The 19,494-nt window shown below is 33.4% G+C and overlaps 1 protein-coding gene across 2 annotated transcripts in view; it reads left to right on the top strand.

Annotated features, from left to right (window-relative positions):
* The first annotated feature begins 1,690 nt into the window (after positions 1-1,690).
* The window catches only part of LOC118743267 (mucin-19), a 207,705-nt gene continuing 189,901 nt past the window's right edge, over positions 1,691-19,494 (top strand). Inside the window, exons 1-3 of one of the 2 annotated variants that reach the window (XM_036475839.1) lie at positions 1,691-1,892; positions 1,993-2,271; positions 7,701-9,630. In XM_036475839.1, the coding sequence (XP_036331732.1) occupies positions 9,600-9,630 (31 nt within the window). In that variant the 5' untranslated portion in view covers positions 1,691-1,892; positions 1,993-2,271; positions 7,701-9,599. The remainder of the gene's footprint in view (positions 1,893-1,992; positions 2,272-7,700; positions 9,631-19,494) is intronic. The other variant, XM_036475840.1, reaches the window with a different exon arrangement.

The raw sequence follows: 19,494 nt of genomic DNA, 5'->3' as shown, positions 1-19,494 counted from the left end.
CAATTATAGTTTCTTAGCCTACAACGAAATTTTCAAATGGGAGCGAAAGAAAAAATTTTCGTTTTAGTTGACACGGTTTAATATACATTTGTACACGGGGCGTTCCATACTCTTCGTGTGTTTGAGTTGTTACAAATTACTGGAATTAATGGACAAACAGAAATAATAAATAAGTATGAAATTTGAGCTTGATTAATAAATTTTTAAAAACTTTACAGCACAAAAACAAAAACAAATCGATTCAATAGTTTTCCAAATATCTCGAGAACGGGGCGAGGAAAAAATTTGAAAAAATCACACATAGCCACATCAAGGTTCTCTATGAAATGAAATATTTTTAAAACTCGTTTTCTTTAAAAATTGTTCACATACAAATTTTTTGATAAAAAAAATAACTTTTTGAAAACATGCCATCTCAAAAAATAATTGGAAAAAATCACAATGGAAGCTCAGAATATTGCGCAATATTTAAATATAGTATTACGGGATGCACTCTACAATAATTTGAGTTATGAAATTTTTTTACACCGAAGTTGAGTAAAATGAGTACATTACAAATTTACAAATATTTAAAATTTTTTCTAGAATTTCTTTGAGTATGCAGTTTTGTAGCCCAATAAATTTTAGTAGAACAAAGTGCAAGGTTTAAGCTACTGCAGAACTGGCGTTATTTTTTTTTTATTTATATAAGAAAAAAAGATGCTAAGAATTCGAACAGGTATCCTTACAGAACACTGCAGACTTATAGGATTTCTACATAAGCTGGTGATTGGGTCAAGCGACCTTTGCCGGTTCTGCGACTCGAAAAGCGAGAAACCACTCCACGCTCTCACCGAGTATGATGCAGTCTGCAGAGGACGCGGCAGAAGTATAGGCTACGTCCGAAGACGCTGTTTAACTTTTTGAGGGACCTTATTATTAGAAGCCATATGCGCTAATGGGATGTGGAGAACGATACTCACTGCATTCGTCGGTTGCTGTCGTACTAACCAACGCCAAAATTTCACCCCTTTCGCTTCTTACTCATTGCTGACCACCATATTAGTACATCGTAGAACAGTCTGATTGCACAATCGCGGTGAATACCCACCCAAATCTCTTTCACGCCTTTCTCCACATTTAGTTCCAGACATTTTGCACCAAATAAACGCCTCCTAACTCAGACTTTCTTCATTCCCGTTTTTTGTACTTGCTGGAAAGTGTAACTTGATCTGTTTTGCTTGCATTTACACTTAAGTCTGAAATGTATCTAAATAAAAAAGGGAAAGTTCATATAGCTCTCAAACCGTGCATATACTCTTACAAATACCATTTGAACAATAACGTAAATTCTTCAATTTCAAATAAACCGCCCCTTCCATTTCCAAAAAACGGCACTGCCTGATGCCAACCGAACATGTTACGCCGCAATTATATATGTATATACATACAAGCTCCAAATCCAAGCGAACATGTTGTCAAATAGTAAAAACTCACAAAGAAAGAGACCCCCAATCATCAGGCACCCGGCAAATAGCGCTCCAACAAAGAGCAACCATTCGCGCTCTTAACCTGCGCACGTACTCTTTGCACAGCCATTTCTTTACTCTTTATTCCAAACCACACGCATACACCCACAATGCCATTTGCTAATCAAAAGCTACAAAAGCGGTTTGACTTCTTTGCGGCACACTCTCGGCGGCTTGTTCGTCATTTAACGCCGTTAGAGAAGGACGTTCGTACGGTAGAGCGCGGACGTAATGCTTTTCTGTCGTTCTGTTGTGGGCCAAAAGCAAAAATCAAAACAAAACAAAAAATAAAAGCGAATGCAAAACGAATGGAGCCAAAAGTGAATGCAAAGAAAAACAGCTACAACAACAACAATAGCTATAATGTGGCAGCAAGCAAAGCGTGTAATGCTTAATTTATAAATTAATTAAATATTCAATGCTTTAATCAGAAATAACAATAAAAAAAATACTCTTTTTGCTTTTGCTGTGTTTTTTCATTTAGTTTGCCCCGATTTTGAGCCTCTTCCATTTTCTGTGTGAAAGTGAAATTAATCAAAAAACATACCGTACTTAAAATTTCGATTATTAAATTCCTCGTTGTTTTTGGCGTGCAGTGCGGTTAATTTGCGACTTGTTTTATATGATTTTGGATCCGCGTGAGATGCTTTGATTTGTAGTACACTATCTACCGTAGACTTCTGACGTCGCGCGTGTTGAAAATTTTGTGTGAGGAAAAAACTAATCTAACAAACAGCCAAAGGAAATTGAATTTTAATTTAAGGTATGATTGTACTCATTTTTTATATAAGAATTTACATGTATAGATAAAACTTTCTTAAAAAAAATTGAGAAAGAAATATAAACTACTAATATTTCAGAATTATATAAATATGATAAAAAAAATGTAATCTAAAATATTACTTCTTACCGAATTTGGTGAATTTTACATAACGAAAAAATTATCAAAATATCTACAAATAATAAATTTTTAAATAATAGCGCTTTAATTACACATTGCATATGCAGATAAAGGCAATTTCAAAATAAAGCAAAACCATTTTTATTTAAAAAGGGTGTTCCAACTAAAAACTTACGCAATTTTTTTTTTCATAGTATACTTTTTTTTAACTCATTTTAGCACTAAGGCGAAATATACTATTTTTGTCTTTCGTCGATGCCATTTTAAATAGAAGCAAAATTTATTTAATATAAAAACAAATCGATATAAAAGCAAAATTTTCATAAAAGTATTTTTTTGTAAGCTTTTAGTTGGGAAATCTTGTAAATAGTTTATTTTTTTTGCAGAAAATTGCTAAAGTCCTACATACCTGTGTTAGTTTTTATCTGCTAACATGCGTAATACGATCGTAACGAGCCTTTGCCCTAATTCGACAACAACAAGGGATCCGCTTAATAGCCAATGGGTGTACAGAATATTTCCCATACGAAACTGAAATACTCTTGAATGCCGCAAATTTTGGCAACGGGGAATACGGTAAAACTATATAGAGTACCAGTCCATTGCCGGCAAAAGAAAGATTTTCATTCAATTTTCTTATAGCTCTTATAGGAGCCAGGCATTTTGGGGTGCTCGCTTTGAAAACTTTACAATCTACGAGGCTAAATATTTTTGTGAGTAGAAGAAATTTCCTTGCATCGCTGCCAAAAGAATTTTAGATAACCCTTGGAAAGATTTGCGAAAGACGAAAAAATTATTCCGCCCTCTCATCTTCATTAAGACATAAACGGCAATTGGTGTTGTCATGCCCGCGGATAACAGCCAGGTATTTTGTACCACGAGAAGCAACCAGTCTGCTATCGCTCAAGCTGTCTGTACTCCCATCTGCTAAGGAAGGCAGCTACCTATGTAGACATTTAGATATTGAGTTGACACACTTGCAATCCGGTTTTGTCCAGGTCCGCAATTTGCTGACTGAAGTATTCACTTCGAGTCTTACTTTGACTTTGGCTTTGAGAGCTGAGGAATACCTGGTCTGAGTTTTTCCTAGCCGAGTGATCTGGGAGCCAGAAAAAAACCATTTCCTTCCTGGTGTGAAGGCCGCCACCGCAGATATGTCAGTAAACTCCTACCTTTCCAACTATTTTCCACTACTTGGTCAATGGCCTTGGACTTTGCAAATGCCTCGGCTTGAAATAGCGAGACATACCCTCAAGAGAGAAGTGACGATTGTCTCCATTATGTAAGAGAGGCAAGAGTAGCATACTATGCCATTTAAAAGCCTAAAAATGTACATATCATACCAGCATACATTTATCTTAAGCCTACAAATAACCAAAAGAGGATTTTCGCGGATAAGCGGCGGTAGCAGTGCATAAAAACTAGCTTAAATTCCCAGCTATTGATTGCGAATCTACTCCACCATATCACATATATAGATAACTAATGATGAGTCGTATCATGGAAAAATAAATCGTAGGAATATATTCAAGTGGCACAGCTCTCACCTTACCAGAGAACTGTCTATATAGCCAGAAGCTATTTTGTTCAACGTAAGACTGCCATAAATGTTTTGATATCTTGGATAAACGACATACTTCACTTCGGAGGAAATCTGAATAAAGAAATCTGGAGTAGTAAATTGCAAAAACCGTTCAAACTTCTACTTCTAGTGCAAAGCTCAACACCTGAATAATGGAAAGAATTACTTTTTAAGCGTATTTTCGTTGTTACTACTTGTGCGCAAAAAAATTTTGCCAAAGGAGGTTCTGCAACATTTTAAAAAATACACATAGTAAAATATATTTTTTTGTTTAACAAAATGTTTTAGGTTATAAAATACAATAAAGAAAATTAAAAAAAAAATCATCAAAGCTTAACAAATGTTTTTGGTTTCTCTTAGGAAACTTTATAACCATTTATAAGCAACGGTAATCTTTATTATTTTACGGTATGAATATAATAATTTTAATCCGCATTTAATCATTATTTTAGGATTTTTATTTTTTCCCCCTAAAAATAAGAATTATTACTCAGTTTTAATTTTTCGCTCAACGGAAATAATTAGCTTTTGATTTTTATTTATTCGATCACAAATAATAGTTATTTAGTGATTTTTATTTTTTCGCTAAAAATCATTGTAAATTTCAGTAGGGCGTACGAATGCAAATACCTGAAGTACAGTAAAAATCATTTTACGATGATTACAACTTTTTGATTTTTTTGGTTAAAATTTAAAAAATACTGATTATTTTGCATCCCTGATAAGCAACATCTTCTAACGGTCAAACCAAAAATCATAGACATTCAAAAACGTTTTAGACGCACCCACTTTAATGCTCTCTTCAAAGGGTTAAGACAAAACTGTTTTGCAAAACCTTTGACTAACCCATTTATTTAAAAAAAATGGCTGTGTTTCAGCATCATTTGGGGTCTTGGGGTTTTAACCTTGTAAGTTCAGGGTTCATCTGATAGAATGTAAATTAAGGGTGTGCCTAAAGTAATTTGTTAAGCAAACGTAAGAAGTATTTGCTTACTTCCCAAACATTTGGAGTTCTAGTAGGTTATTTCAAACTTTAAAATCGTCAAAATAAATTTCATTATTTTCATAAACTTCAGACCTATGGCTTTGATCAGCTGTTTTCTTGCTGCAAGTAAAAATCTTTCCAGTAACAATTTGTCATTTTACTGTCTCAATTTCGTTTATTTTTCGAGTTTTTTTTTTTTTTGGGGGAATCCGAACGCAAAATGCTGATAGTTTGTGATAATTATCAAGTTGTCGAACAGCTGTCTTCCTGTTATTTCCCTTAAACACATCCTGCGAAGTTTTGGCAAATTTCCATGGAATACATAGTTTTTTGCATAACCTATACTTGCAACGGTATTTTTAAATAAGCAGAAAATTGCAACTCGCGCATTTGAAAAATAAACAAACTCCAAGTTCTCTTTCATATGTATTACCTATGTATGTACATAGGTATTTCATGCCATTTTTGCAAAAGCATGCAAATTTTATAGGCATTCCTGCTTACGAGGTCCATAACAGCAATATATTCAACACCATCAATAATACATTAGCTTTGAAAGTAGCAACTCCACAAAAATATTGAGCATTACTTTCAAAACTCTCGCTGATTTATTAATCGACTACACTCTTACACTCGGTCTCATCCACTCATTCACTCTCATCAAAACCAATGCCACCCACCTACTTTTCCCTTTGCGTGTCTTAACATGTTTCCAAACCACAGTGTAACGGTTATAATTTTCACATTTTCTCTCTGCGCACCGGTTTTTGGCGAGATCATACAAATCACATTACAACAAACAGGAATCACCCTCAGAGCTGATACATGTACTAATATATAGAAGATGTTCTAAGCATACACCTGCCATTCGTAGTAAAATGCCCCCGAAATGTGGAAATTGAAGCAAATTTGGTGCGGCATTCCCCAAACTTAAAGTGTCTTGGTTGCTCGTTGTCCGTTTCCACGCATTTTACTTACAAACATTTGTGCAAGGGTGCCGAAGCTCATTCATTCGTAACTGTGCATGTTTCATTAAAACTATATTACTGGCGAAGTTACAGCAAATGAGAGCGTAAAATAGATAAGAAAATAAAAAAATAGAACAACAGTAAGAGCAAGAGCAACAAAATACCATCTGGGACAGATGCCAGCAAAAAAACTTCTGAGAAAAAGTTAAGAGGAAGGAAAACTGAATAAAGCCAATTTAAGTGAAGTGAATCAACAGCAGCGCAGTCAACAGTCAAGTTTATGTAAACATACATACATACATAGATGTGTTTACAAATTACTTCTTTTTTTTTTATACAGGACTTTAGAGTATGCAAGGGAATTAGAAAAAGAGATATAGGATGAGGGGAGAGAGGGTCGAACTGAAAAGGAGACAGGAAGGTATTTGAGAAGTCGAAAGCTCTTTACTCATTTTAAGTTTTTGTTTATTTTTTCGAGCAGAAGGCAAAAGGGTGGCGAAAAAATAAGAGCACTAAGAGAACAAAAAATATAAAAAAGTGTAAGTCAGAGATTAGATAATAAATGATTTGTAACAGCTGCACGTATTTGGAGTGCGAAAATTTAATTAGTTAACGGGAATAAAGTTCATCAAAGGGCGAAAAACGGAATTGGACAATGTCATATTATACTCAAAAGATCACAAAAAAATTAAATACTATACATAATATATAATTGTGGAAGATTGCCACATTTGAAAACTACTTAAATAAAAATATTCATTTATGGGTATTAAATTTATTGATTTTAATGAATCAAATAAATAGGCTGGTGAGAGTCCTTAGAAAAGACTAAGCCACTGAGCTGAGTTCACTTCAAATGCCTAATCGATCCTTAACGGACACAAGGGTAGTCATGCATAAAAAATTAGCTTAAGCTCCAATTCGATTTTTAGCACGAATTTTTGAGCTTCAGCTCACTTTTTATGAATGATGGATGCCCAATGAGTGAGTCTATTTCAATTATTTTTAAAATAAGCTCGTTACGAATTCCCGCTTCATTCTAAGGGATCTACACAATGTTACCGTTGTGCGACTAAAGTGTAAAATTGACACTTTTTGGAGATCGATGCCCCTTGACATCGACATTTCAAAAATAGCCTTGTTCTGAAACTTTTCTTTAATTTTGATAATTTTTTCATAAAGTTTATATTGCTTCTCGTGTGTTTAAAAATGTTTTTAATATTTACTTTTCAAAGGCACTTAAAATTTACACCTCTGGAAAAATTTTTATTATGTTGAAATTTTTCCGAAAAAATGTTCAGAAGTAGCATTGTAGCTTAACCTCTCCTCAAGCCGTTTGTGTTAAATTTATTGTTGTGGGAAAAGCGCATTTAGCGCTCAATCTCAGATTGTCTAGCCAACTTTAATGCTTTCATTGAGCAAATGGAACTAAAGACAACTTGTGGGATTGCTGACTGACTGCCTGTGATACCAACACCTGACTGTGATCGAAATATGTACCTACATGACAGTCCGATTTGCCTTTCATGTCTTTGAGATGACCAAATAGCGAAACGCTGCTCCGATTATTCTTACTACGTTTAGGGTAAAGTTTGCTTACAAAATTTAGTACTTATAATAATTAAATTTTTTTTTTTATAAGCCACAGCAAGCTTGTTCGTGCAGATAATTTATAAATTTTTTTTTCTTTTTTAAAACTAGAGTTCATACTACTTTTGGCGGTTTTAATTTAAAGTCATTTCTCTTTTATTTACAGGTTGAAAATATTATCAAAAATATATGAACGAACTATGTAAACGAAAATATACATAGGAAATATTACACATATCAACGAAACTTTTTATGGAAAAATCAGTGTTTAAAAAGTAAAAAAAAATATATCTACAAACACAATCAATACTTTACGAAACAACAAAATAAATTTTTAAATTTGCTGCAAAGATAACGGATATCAGTCGCATATGAATCCAAAACAAATCAAAACAGCAGATTGAGCCGCTTCAAAGCTGCATGGAAATAAACAGAGTAGGTTAAATAGCAGCTGAGACAACAACAATAAAAACGAGTTTGAAAAAAAATAACAATGTTGTCATTCAATGCAAATTACGTGGCATCCACAACTCAACTAACGCCCACAATGAACATTACGACTACAACGCGGCTGGAACTGTTTGCTATGCCATAAAAACAAACGAGAAATTCACGCTCTTTCATACACAAGTCACATACACACACACACACACACACAGAGACGCATTTGTAGTGGAATAGTGTAAATGGCATGACGTTTATTTATTGTCTAGGAAAACCACAACAGCCAAAGCACAAACAATAGCAACAGCAACAGCAAGTGTGACTAGTAAAAACAGTTAAGAAAACGAGCAGACACAGACACATAGACTCGCGTGCAGTTATGTAGGTGGGTGTGTGACGACGATAGGTGACATAGCAGAAAATGTATAAACCAACAACAACAAAAAGTAAGTGAAAGCAATAATACATACGTCAAGGACATTGACGAGCTGAGCAGCCACTTCGAAGGATAAGAAACGAGCGTGTCACGAAGTTCACTTAGCAAAGAGCTACATTATAAGAAAAGCAAGAACAAAAACAACTCACATAACGCCAACGTTAGCTGCTAAGTAATTTTGTTGATTTCGAGACAACTTAGACGACACAATAATTCTTCTTCACTCCTACATATTTTGTATGCACAAGTGTGGGTGTGTGTAGCTTTGCTTTTGTGTTAGTGTGTGTGCGTACACACATTAATATTCCTTTTCACTTTATTGCCTTTGTGTGGCAACAAAAGAGGCAAAAGGAATTAAGATAAAATAAGGAAAAGCAAAAGACACCTGGGTGGTGGCAAGTCATCGATACGGTTGATGTGGAAGAAGCCGCCCACCCCACTGTTGCTGGATTCAATTGCGCACCGACTAAGACAGATAAATACCTACCAACGATCAATTGCGTATGCTATTCAATTGTGTGTAGAATTCTTATACAATTTATTGTTTTTTTCCCCAGACTGGGTTGCCAAGTTCGGCAAAATAAATCAAAACACCTAACAACAACGCAGCAAAGTGTAGCTTAGCATAAGTAAAAAGAAGAAGAAGATATAACAACAGTACGAAAATATCATAACGAATAACCACCCACTTTTTTAACAACATCATCACAAATATATCAGCGCAACTTTCTAGCAACCAAAATGAACGACACATCTGTCTTTATGCTTTCAAAGCTTTCAGGATTAAACAAGAATTAATATCGATTCAGCAGCAAAGACGAAACGTTAGAGGAAGCAACAAGAATAGCAGGCATTCGTAAATGTACACACGAGTACTAACTACTTGCAACAGAAACAAAGTTGAAAGCAACAATAACGAATACAAAAACAAAAGTTGGCATATGAACTACAACAAACAACAACGACTAGGCAAAGAAAACGTACAACGATAAGGAGCGCGGTGCTAGCAGTGCAAACAAGTGATATCTATATATATATGTATGTATGTATGTATGTATGCAGAAGTATTGAATTTCGTGCAAATACTCACACATACATACACAAGCAACACACGCGTGCTGTCTACACACACACATACGACGAGCACTCACTGCGACCTTAGCATACAAATAGGATTTCAACAATATGGCGCGACGCAAAGGAAGCGGAAGAGGAAGTAAGTTAACAAATAGAATTATGATTTACTTAATAAATGGCAAATAATCTAAGGATTATAATAGCTTTAAGCACCAAACATAACTATACAGGGTGGTTCTTCTTTGATGGAGTATTTGATAAATATTTTAGCAGCTTTGGTGAGTTGAGTTATGTAAAACAAAAAAAAACAATTTTTTACTTTGTTTTTTATTAGTGAAATAAATGTTCTCTCTTTTTGGGAGATCCTATCCCATAGCAAAATGTGACCTCCACGTGAATTTGAAAATTTTTGTTTCAACTCACCACAGTTTTCGTAAGACAATTCAATTCTGGCAACTATCTTTAAAGCTCTTTTCTGTCTTTCGAAAGACTATTTGTAACTAAAGTTCCTAAAAATGATATAAAATTTAAAAATATGTATTTTTTCCTTTTAGACATTAAAAACTACATTTTTTTACTTAATTTTTAGGAATTTATTTTAGTTAATTTATTTAAATTACTATTTTTTTTGAAATTTTATTTATTCAACTCTTTTATAAGATTTTGAACTGTAATAAAAGCTATAAATAAATAAATTTACAAACAAATAAATAAAAGAGTTAAATAACAAAAAAAAAGATAATTAAAAATAAGTAACTAAAATAAATACCCAACAACTAAATAAAATTAAAAAGTAATATTTTTTCATAATATAATCGAAAAATTCAATTAAAACAATAAAAAGTAAAACAAGTTGCTAAAAATAACATAATATTAAAATAATATGTCTATATATTTACCCCTTTAAACAATTGAAACAATAATACCAAAAGCTAAACATAAAAAATAAAAAATAAAAATATATGATTTTCTAAGAATGAAATTAAATTAATTTAAAAAAAAAAAAATTTATTCAAAAAAATAAAATCTAAAAATTTAATCAAAGAAGAAAATAAAATTAAATAAATTACTCAAAATTAAAGGCAATTTAAAAAATATATATATACTTCCTTTTCAAACAATCGAGTCTATAACTTAAAAGAAAATTAAATTAAAAATAGAAAAAAAATACACAAAAAATTTCGCTTCCCGAAGACTTGAACCTCGGATCCCTGATATGGCCTGCCAGTGCTTTGCTCAATTAGCCAGTAACGACGAGGGAGGGCACCGAGTTGCTCGTGCTCGGGCAACACGCTTTGTACTCCCGTTCGTCTGGGTAATTCTAGTTGGCCGTCCAAAGCTGACAACAAGAATTGCTCTGTGTGAACGCGAAGGGTAACACCTAAAGAGAAATTGCCGAAAATGAGCAACAAAAGATTCTCTGTGTGAACCCAGTCAAACAAAACCTTTCAAACTATCTTACCTACTGTCATTCAATTGTCCGACAAAAGACTTTCCACTATTTTAGCCAGAATTGCCCTATTGGCCGGCAATATAAGGCATCAGGATCCAGATAGCTCATAGGCCGACTCTAGTCAAGAATCCTTGGAAATCATGATGCAACAAACACATCAATTCTAGTCCGTGCATCGCACTTTGCATTAAAGAAATAGTTTACAAGATGCCTGCCAAATGGAAATGTTCCCAAAGCATGGAAAGAGGTCAGAGTGATACTAAATCGTAACCTGTGAAGTTAAATCACTCGTCCCAAAGGCGTTAAGCTAATAACCCTTTCATCATTTACGCTAAAAACTCTTGAAAAAATTAGGAAACTATGGACAAAACAAACATTCGATGCGCGAGCTCTTAGAATCGTCGTAGAGAGGGAACATTCATGGAGGATCATTACTATATCAAATACAAAAATATCAGCCGGGGTCTGGCCCCATTGCAGGATTTTTTCTGCCTAGTCTAATGAATAAGAAACTTTCCTTCCTTCTGCTAATCTAAACTTGATAACCTTATCAATTTATAAATATCTGATTCACTCATAATTGCATGTGAATTAACGTAACGTAAGCATTCTTATCTTCTATCAAGCGAAATTTCCTATAGACACTACAGTAATACATCACGTAAATATGAAGAATTAGATTTGATTAGCACTGAGAACAAATAAATAAGTTGTGCATATATATAAATACATACATACATATGTACATATGTACATATGTAACATTCTTACTTAATTGGGCTATCGCTCTGAAAAAGAGGGTTTATACAAACTTAACCATTTCGTACGGAAAGAATTATTTTTGGAATAGCTGGCAAATACATATCGAGGGCTTATAATGAAAACAACCAATCGGCAGTTTATACAAAAAATACTTTCTGATGTAAAAACCCATCTGAGTGCGTTTTATCCGGCAAGAATGATGCCGCCCGAGTAATTTTTGAAGCATTCGTGTTGCCTTTCGTTCGTGATACAGAATAATGCTGTAAAATTCCATTTTTTTACAATTTCGATTGGCACATACGAAATTTATTCTAATATTGTTACATGCATGATATTCGTAATATATAGTATATCGTCGTTTAAAGTACAAAACCGCGTATCAACAAAATCAAGATAATGCAAAACCTCGTATGTGAGGTTGCATAAATTATTTTCTAAAGAGTAAAAACACTCATATTTCAGGTGCTACGGCGCGTATACGTTGCACACGCAACTACGGGTATATGAGCATAAGTGGTTACTTTTAATTTTTTATACCCGAGCGCACTTGTGCACAGGGGTATTATAACTTTGTTCACATAACGGTTGTTTGTAACAGCCAAATGAATAGGGATAGATATCGACAAGTGAGTAGATAAACAATCAGAATGAATAGAGAAGTCGATTAAGCCGTGTCTCTCTGTCCGTCCTTTGGTATCCAAGGTAGGTTGGTATTAAAAATGGGCGAAATCGGATTGTAACTACGTCCACTTCCCATATAACCGTATTTTCCGAAAATGCAAGAACTACGATATTTCAATTACTATTGGATCCAAATTGTTGAAAATTTGGTGCACTAATAACCTTGGTACGGAAAAGTAATTCATTGAAAACTATTCAAATCTGACTAAAGTTATGTATGTACATCCGCTTGCCGCGTAACGGTAAATTTCAGAAATACTGTATAATTACAACAATATCTTAGCAGTAAATAAGACTGCTATAGACTTTTAAAAAAATGGGCGTGGTACCGCCTACTTTATGATTACAAAGATGTATCTCGGTAACCACTATATCTATTTCTACCAAACTTGGTTCAATTACATATTATCGAAGACGTTTGAGAAACAGGAAAAACAGCGCTGCTTATCATGCAACGGTAGTTTAGAGAAAGTTGAAACGATTCTTGGATACAGGGTGTCCAAGAAGTACAATGCCAAAATTGGGGCGAAGGTTGGTGGAGGTGTGAGCTCCCGGATAAGTAAAGATTTTTCAGGTAAAATTGTAAACTCAAGGCCGTAGCCAGAAGCATGTGTCTTTACAAATTATAAGTTCATATGTATACAATTATGTATGTACATATGCGTAAATATGTACTATGTAGAACATATGTATGTCCATACATAGCAGCATACATATGTATGTATGTATTTGAAAGAAATTTTTTGTTTGCTACTACGAATCTTCGTTCTACGTTGGCTAACAAATTGCCTGCCAATAACATCACAGCCAGCAATAAATTTTATAGAAACCAATGTCAGTTCCTAGTAAAGCCACATACTCTTAAAGACATGCCTATGTATGTACATATGTGTATATAAATATAAAGTAAGCTAAGGTATTGAATAAGAGAAGCAACAGTTTCCCAACGCCTTTAGTGCACACAAATATTTATACATGCATATGTACATACATACATATGTATCTTCATACGAACATACAAATATATGAATGCTCTCTACCCATGGGAACATTTTGTATAGCCTGCTGCCGTAACGCCTTGACACATTTTAGCGCGCATAAAAGCCTTATTACACCAAGAAGTCTACGTACACATGTCTGTATATCCATGCCAGCTTTTATTCATTATCCAATATGTATAAGTACATTGCATAAAATAAAGTTGATAAAAATAATGTACATTTTATCGATGTATGTATGTATGTATGTATGTTCGTATATCGTGACGAGATGGCGCAGACAAATTGGAACGATGCTTAGCATTGAATGGCGACAGTTTGACAAAGCGAATCGGGGTGAATACTCATAGTAAATAGTTCTATATATGTACATACATATGAATGTAGGTTTGTATGTGTCAGGACGGTATGCATATTTATGAACTTGCGTCTAGTGAAAGTGATTTAAAAAGGCGAGCAATTGCCGCTTATTTTTATGAAGAGAAATTCTGTTTCGTTTTTTTATGGACAAAAATGTCTTTAAATGAGCTAAAATAACGAGTAATACAGTGAATTTATTAATAAAAATTAAGCATATGTATGTATGTATGTATGTGTTCTCATTGAGTTCTCTGAAATGCTACATATTGAAACAGTGAAGAGAGCTTTTCCAGATAATTAAACAAAAAGGGCGTTGTTGTTATTGTATGTACTTGAATATTAAATTACAATAATGGGAATTTCGTGCTAAATTTACACCATTTGCTTTCCAATGAAAAATTCTGCTAAATTTAACACAACAAGTAAAGTATTTGAATTCATAAAAACTTTGCGTAGATAAGCTCAGGGGTGGGCTCGAGCCATATTGCGGGTGGCGACAAGCTGACTCACTGCTAAAATTATTTGTATGAACTAATATGTACATATCTAAAGTGCACATATATACCTGAACATACATACATACCCACATACAATTATAAATACAAACACGTACGTATGTATGTGTGCGCGGTAGGTGTTCCCTTCCACCGCATCACACTTATCAGATGAGTCAACTAATGGCGCAGCGCGCAATTTCCGACAGGCAGAGAGTAATCAAGTTAAAAAGAAAAAAATTAGCAAAACTTGTTAGCCAAGAGCTTAACATTCTGCTGCAGAATATAAATAAGAAAAACCTAACAAAAGTGAGGCTAGACAAACGAACAGGTTAATCTAAAAATGCTTCTATAAATTGTGAGAAGTTGACATGGAATATTCGATGAATCACCGCAATTTCAAGGACAAATTCAAAAGAAACTTTAATATACAAAAGAAGTGAGACAAAAAGTCTTCCCTACTATGATTTTGAAAGAATAATAAACAAACAAACGAATGAGAACTTGCGCCTTAAAATTGCTTTTGAGTGAGCAGAAAAATAGAAATTGTGAGTCACTTTTAATGACAAATTCAAACACGTAGCGATGACGATAACGGCTTCAAAACTGATAACAATAACTATAACTACAAATATGTCGATAACGATAACAATTTGGGCTGCGATATCGATAACTATAATGATAAAATTTATTATTGTGGTTACCATCACAATAATGATAACTATTACTGGCGATAATAACAAAGGAAAGTTAGACGTTCCACTTTGATGAAAACGTAACGCGATGAAAGCTGGAAATACGTTTCAACCATCCACGTTATCAATATCGCCTAACTTTTGTCGTTTTCGTAAGGAACTCTAAAAAACAGAATGTAAGCGGATTTGCAAAAGAAAATTTTCTAGTCACACCAAACTACAAATGAGAAAAAAAATACTGATTAAAACATCATAAACATTACCTAACGATAACAATTAAAGTTATGATAACGATAAAAATTATAATAACAGTGAAGATATCGATAACAATAACGCGATACGAACTGTAGTTGCGGCGATCACTATAACATTATCGATATCGATTAAATTTTATTTTTCATATGTTTTAAAGTATTTTCAAATATTTCATATGGATTTCCGATTTCTTTATAACTTATAACGAAGTTCTGCGAAGGAGAAAAATAAAAACCATTTTTCCCAAAATTATGCAAAATTTTAAAATTCCGAGTTTCTGAGATTTTGCAAGTTTTTTTTTTTGAACATCTCTGAAACTTTTACAATAACACATAATACTCTGGCTTCGTTTTAGAGGTGATATTTAGGGCTGCACATAAGCAGTATGTATATACAAAAAATTCTAAAAATTTTAAAAATTTACTAAATTTTTACAAAATATTTTCACACAATACCTTCAATAGATCTTTTCAAGTTTTTTTTTTGAGATATAAAATTTTGAACTTTGAAAATTTTTTTTGCAAACTTTTAATAAAGTAATATTAAACGATTTTTAATTAATTTAAATTTATTTTTAATTTAGAGTTTGCAAAAAAAAAAATTCCTAAGTTCAAAAATTCATATCTTTAAAAAAGAATTCCTCTTGAAAATTTCAGGATTATTAAAATGAAAAGAACTGAGCCAAAAATTTGTATAAGCTTTTGCTTTTACGATTTTTTAATTTAAAAAATTCTATACTCTTTTAGGATTATAAGCATACTTCTAACCAGTATTATAGCTTTTGAGATATTTAAATAAACTGAACTTGCAAAATCCGAGAAATTGTGAAATTTTGAACTTTCGACATTTTTTTCCTTTGGCAGAGCTTAGTTATATGAAGAAAGAAAAGTTCTGGCCAAAATGTATCCATATCAAAAATGGTCGATTTAAACCATTCGTCGATTTGATGAGGATTCATCCATTTGTATTTGAAGCCTTATCCATTCATACCAAAATATCGATATTTAGATATAAAAGGTTGAGCTAATTAGGCATAAAAGAGAGAATAATTTTGAAATAAAAAATGGTTTTTCATTCTCCTGTAAAATTTAGGCAACCACGCAAACGACGATATATAGATATATATTAACACGTGCCACTCTGGCCGCCAACAGCAACAAATACACTCATACAAAAAATCATATCACTTATGCTCCACTTACAACCAACACCTTCGACACCCAACACACCTCAATTATTATTCCACCACCCACAAATCTATGCCTCATTTATAAACTGATGTAGGTACATAAATATGTATGTATTTATACATAAAGTACGTAATAAGCAAATAAAAGCAACCTATTTCCATTCTTCCTTTCGAATTCTTTCCTCAGCAGGCAAACCTTGCAAATTCAACTGGGAATAAATGTCTTAAACGGAATAATGTATTAAGTAAACGACAAAGTTTCCGCAGAGAAAGTCGCTACCATGCAGCGAGTATGTATGAGTGACAGAAGGTTGTATTTATGTCAAATATGTACTTCTCTGTGCATACATACGTACATAGAGAGGATGTGTTTCGTGTGCCACATTTTCTTAGCAACATCAGCTCGAGTGGGTGAAGTTGCCTTTAGGACGGGTGGAGGGAGTGGATTGTAAGAAACCCAAAAGAAAGTTGGCATACATTAGAGAAATGCAAGAGGATGAGAACTCAAAGTGAAGCGGATATTCTTTTGCTATTTGAATATAGTTAAGTAAGTTGTTGCGAGTGCTGTGAATAGAAGTGAACTTTAATGCCCATCTAAGGATACACGCTGACACGCCTTCGTGAATAAGCGCCTACATAATGTATTTGTGTTTGTAGAGTTTGGGGAGTTTAAAAGCCTAAATCATATATCAAATTGTGGGTGTTTAAGGCTATTAGGTTTGAGTGAAAAGTGGTTTAGGTGGGTGACAGCTGAATGTTTGAAAGATGAGAATCTTCGCTTAAGAGTGATTGAAAAGATATCACAGTCGAAAAATTTAAGGCGGAGTATTGATACTTTCACTATCTTGCTTTATGTGTTATGGAATTTGGTGCTATGAAATCGTTTAACGAATTAGATACTTTAATAAGAATGCAGACGCCACCAAGGATCTTTATTATTTTGAAGAAGTTAAAAACATTATTCTTTGTACCTATAATATCTGTTTTTTTATTTCACAAAACGATATATACATTAAGATCTTAGTGCACTTTTAAACTTAAAAGTTTCTTTGAAGTTCTGAAAAATACTGAAAGGTTTCGGGCAAACACCGAAATGTTCCGAAGTAGAATTGTATACAAAAATAAACGGGAATCCCGAATAAATCACGCAAAATAACGAAATAAATCACGTAAAGTTCCGAACAAATCCCGAAAAATTCTGAAATATACCAAAAAGTACTGAAAAATGTAAATACAAATAAATGGAGGATACAAAAATCCTTCCCGAATTTCTGGTAAAATAATAACCTAAAACACTCAAAACGTCAAAAAATCACTAAGATCAAAAACCTGTCAAATAGCATTAATCGGCCTAAAAAAGTTTCGAGAAGGCCTCGAAAAAAACTTAATAAAGCACAAAACAATAAATCTTGATGTATCAATAGCCCTAAAAGGATCCTGAAAAAATCCCACTGAATCCTGAACAGTCCCAAATAGTTTCCGGGTGAATTCCGATAAGGTCCGAAAAATCTCGAATCTCAGTATCAGTACGAAAAAAAATCCCAAAAATATCTTTAAAAGTTTAGAAGTAATATCATTAAATATCAAAACATTTCATCTTGATGTATTTTGGAAAAAAACGAAAACAACCAAAAGGTTCGCAGGAAACTACCGCGAATTCCGAAAATTTCCAAAGAAGTAAAGAAAAGCCTCGAAAAAATCCGGAAATGTCCCGGAAATTTTTGAGTTAACTAACGAGTAAAAGTAACAAAAAATCTCAAAAGATCCCGAAATATTTACAAAAAAGCGAAAGATTCCGAAAAGTCCGAAGGATGCCAAAAAATGCCGAAAATTGCAGAAAAATAACGAAATTCCGAAAACTAAAGCACAATAATTCCAGAATAGTCCCAATAGTACGCCAGCACCTCCTTGTTCGCGCTAACTGGCGCCAACTGGTAACACGGACCTGCCCATATAATCGTATCCTATGTATACATTTTTTCCTCTCACGAAATAAACGAAAGATTAAAATAAATTAAAAATTCATTGAAACTCCCTACATCTGCATTACTAAGAATACTTTCAATGCCTTTTTGTGAAGTTTGTTAACACTTAGAACAAGCCTATGTAAACAAGTGCATGTTCCGCTAATGTAATGAGTAAATATAAGAAACACCGTCAGTACTATTCAATCAAAAACACACACAAACGAAAATAAAACCACAAAAGTTTCACAAAGTAAATGTCGAAGGAAGCAAAATCAACGAAGCGACAATGAAAAATGCAACTTACGCGACTAGGGAAATGTCGAGAAAGTTGCGCCCGTACGAGAAGCTTGCGTACCCTTCTTGCTTCCGAGATCAAGTGCAGCAGAAACAAAAAGAAACGACCGAAGAAATTAATAAAGTAAAGGTAAAGGCAAAGCGAAAGTTTTGTTTGAAATAAAACAAACTAAAATTCTAAAAAACAAAATGCAAAAAGGCAAAAATAATGAATGCAAAACTTTTCGTTTGAGACGCGCATTAAAAAGGGAGACGACAAAATTGAGGGCGCGCAGCGATAGAGGCGAATGTGGGCTTTAGTGGGACGATTGCATGTGGGCTGGCATTAAACAGCAATGGATAGTTCTGGCGGAGAATTAAAGATGAAAAGGGAACTCGAGTTTATCGCACACTAAATACTAAAAAGAAAAACTGAAAATTAAGACAATTTTACGAGAGTTGAAAGCGTTTTGAATAAACAATGACGCTCACATTAATAGAGGAATGCCAATATTTTTTTGTAAACTAAAAAACGAAATCATATATGGTCGATTGTAGGAAAAATTTCGAGCGGTTAGTGAGCGTTGTGCTTGTAAAAACCCACTGTGCAAAAAGGACTGCGATTTTCATCTGTGTATATGTATATATTCAAACGTTTTTTTTTTTTTTTTAATTCTAATTGCCACTTCCTAATGTGGATGGTTATAGCAGTGGCCAGACTAACAAAAAAATATTAGGTTGGAATTTTCGGTCATGGGACTGTTTTTGACTAGTATTCAAATACGTACTATATCAAATAAAAATTTTAAAATTTGTGTTTATAAATTTATAAAATATTTAAACACTTTTTATCGATAGATGATAAAGTATTTTTCC

This window comes from Rhagoletis pomonella, unplaced genomic scaffold (assembly GCF_013731165.1).
Source record: "Rhagoletis pomonella isolate Grant_MI unplaced genomic scaffold, Rhpom_1.0 Rhpom_scaffold_00007, whole genome shotgun sequence".
Lineage (NCBI taxonomy): Eukaryota > Metazoa > Arthropoda > Insecta > Diptera > Tephritidae > Rhagoletis > Rhagoletis pomonella.
Note: the sequence above shows the minus strand (reverse complement) of the source record. Positions and strands in the feature narration are given on the sequence as shown.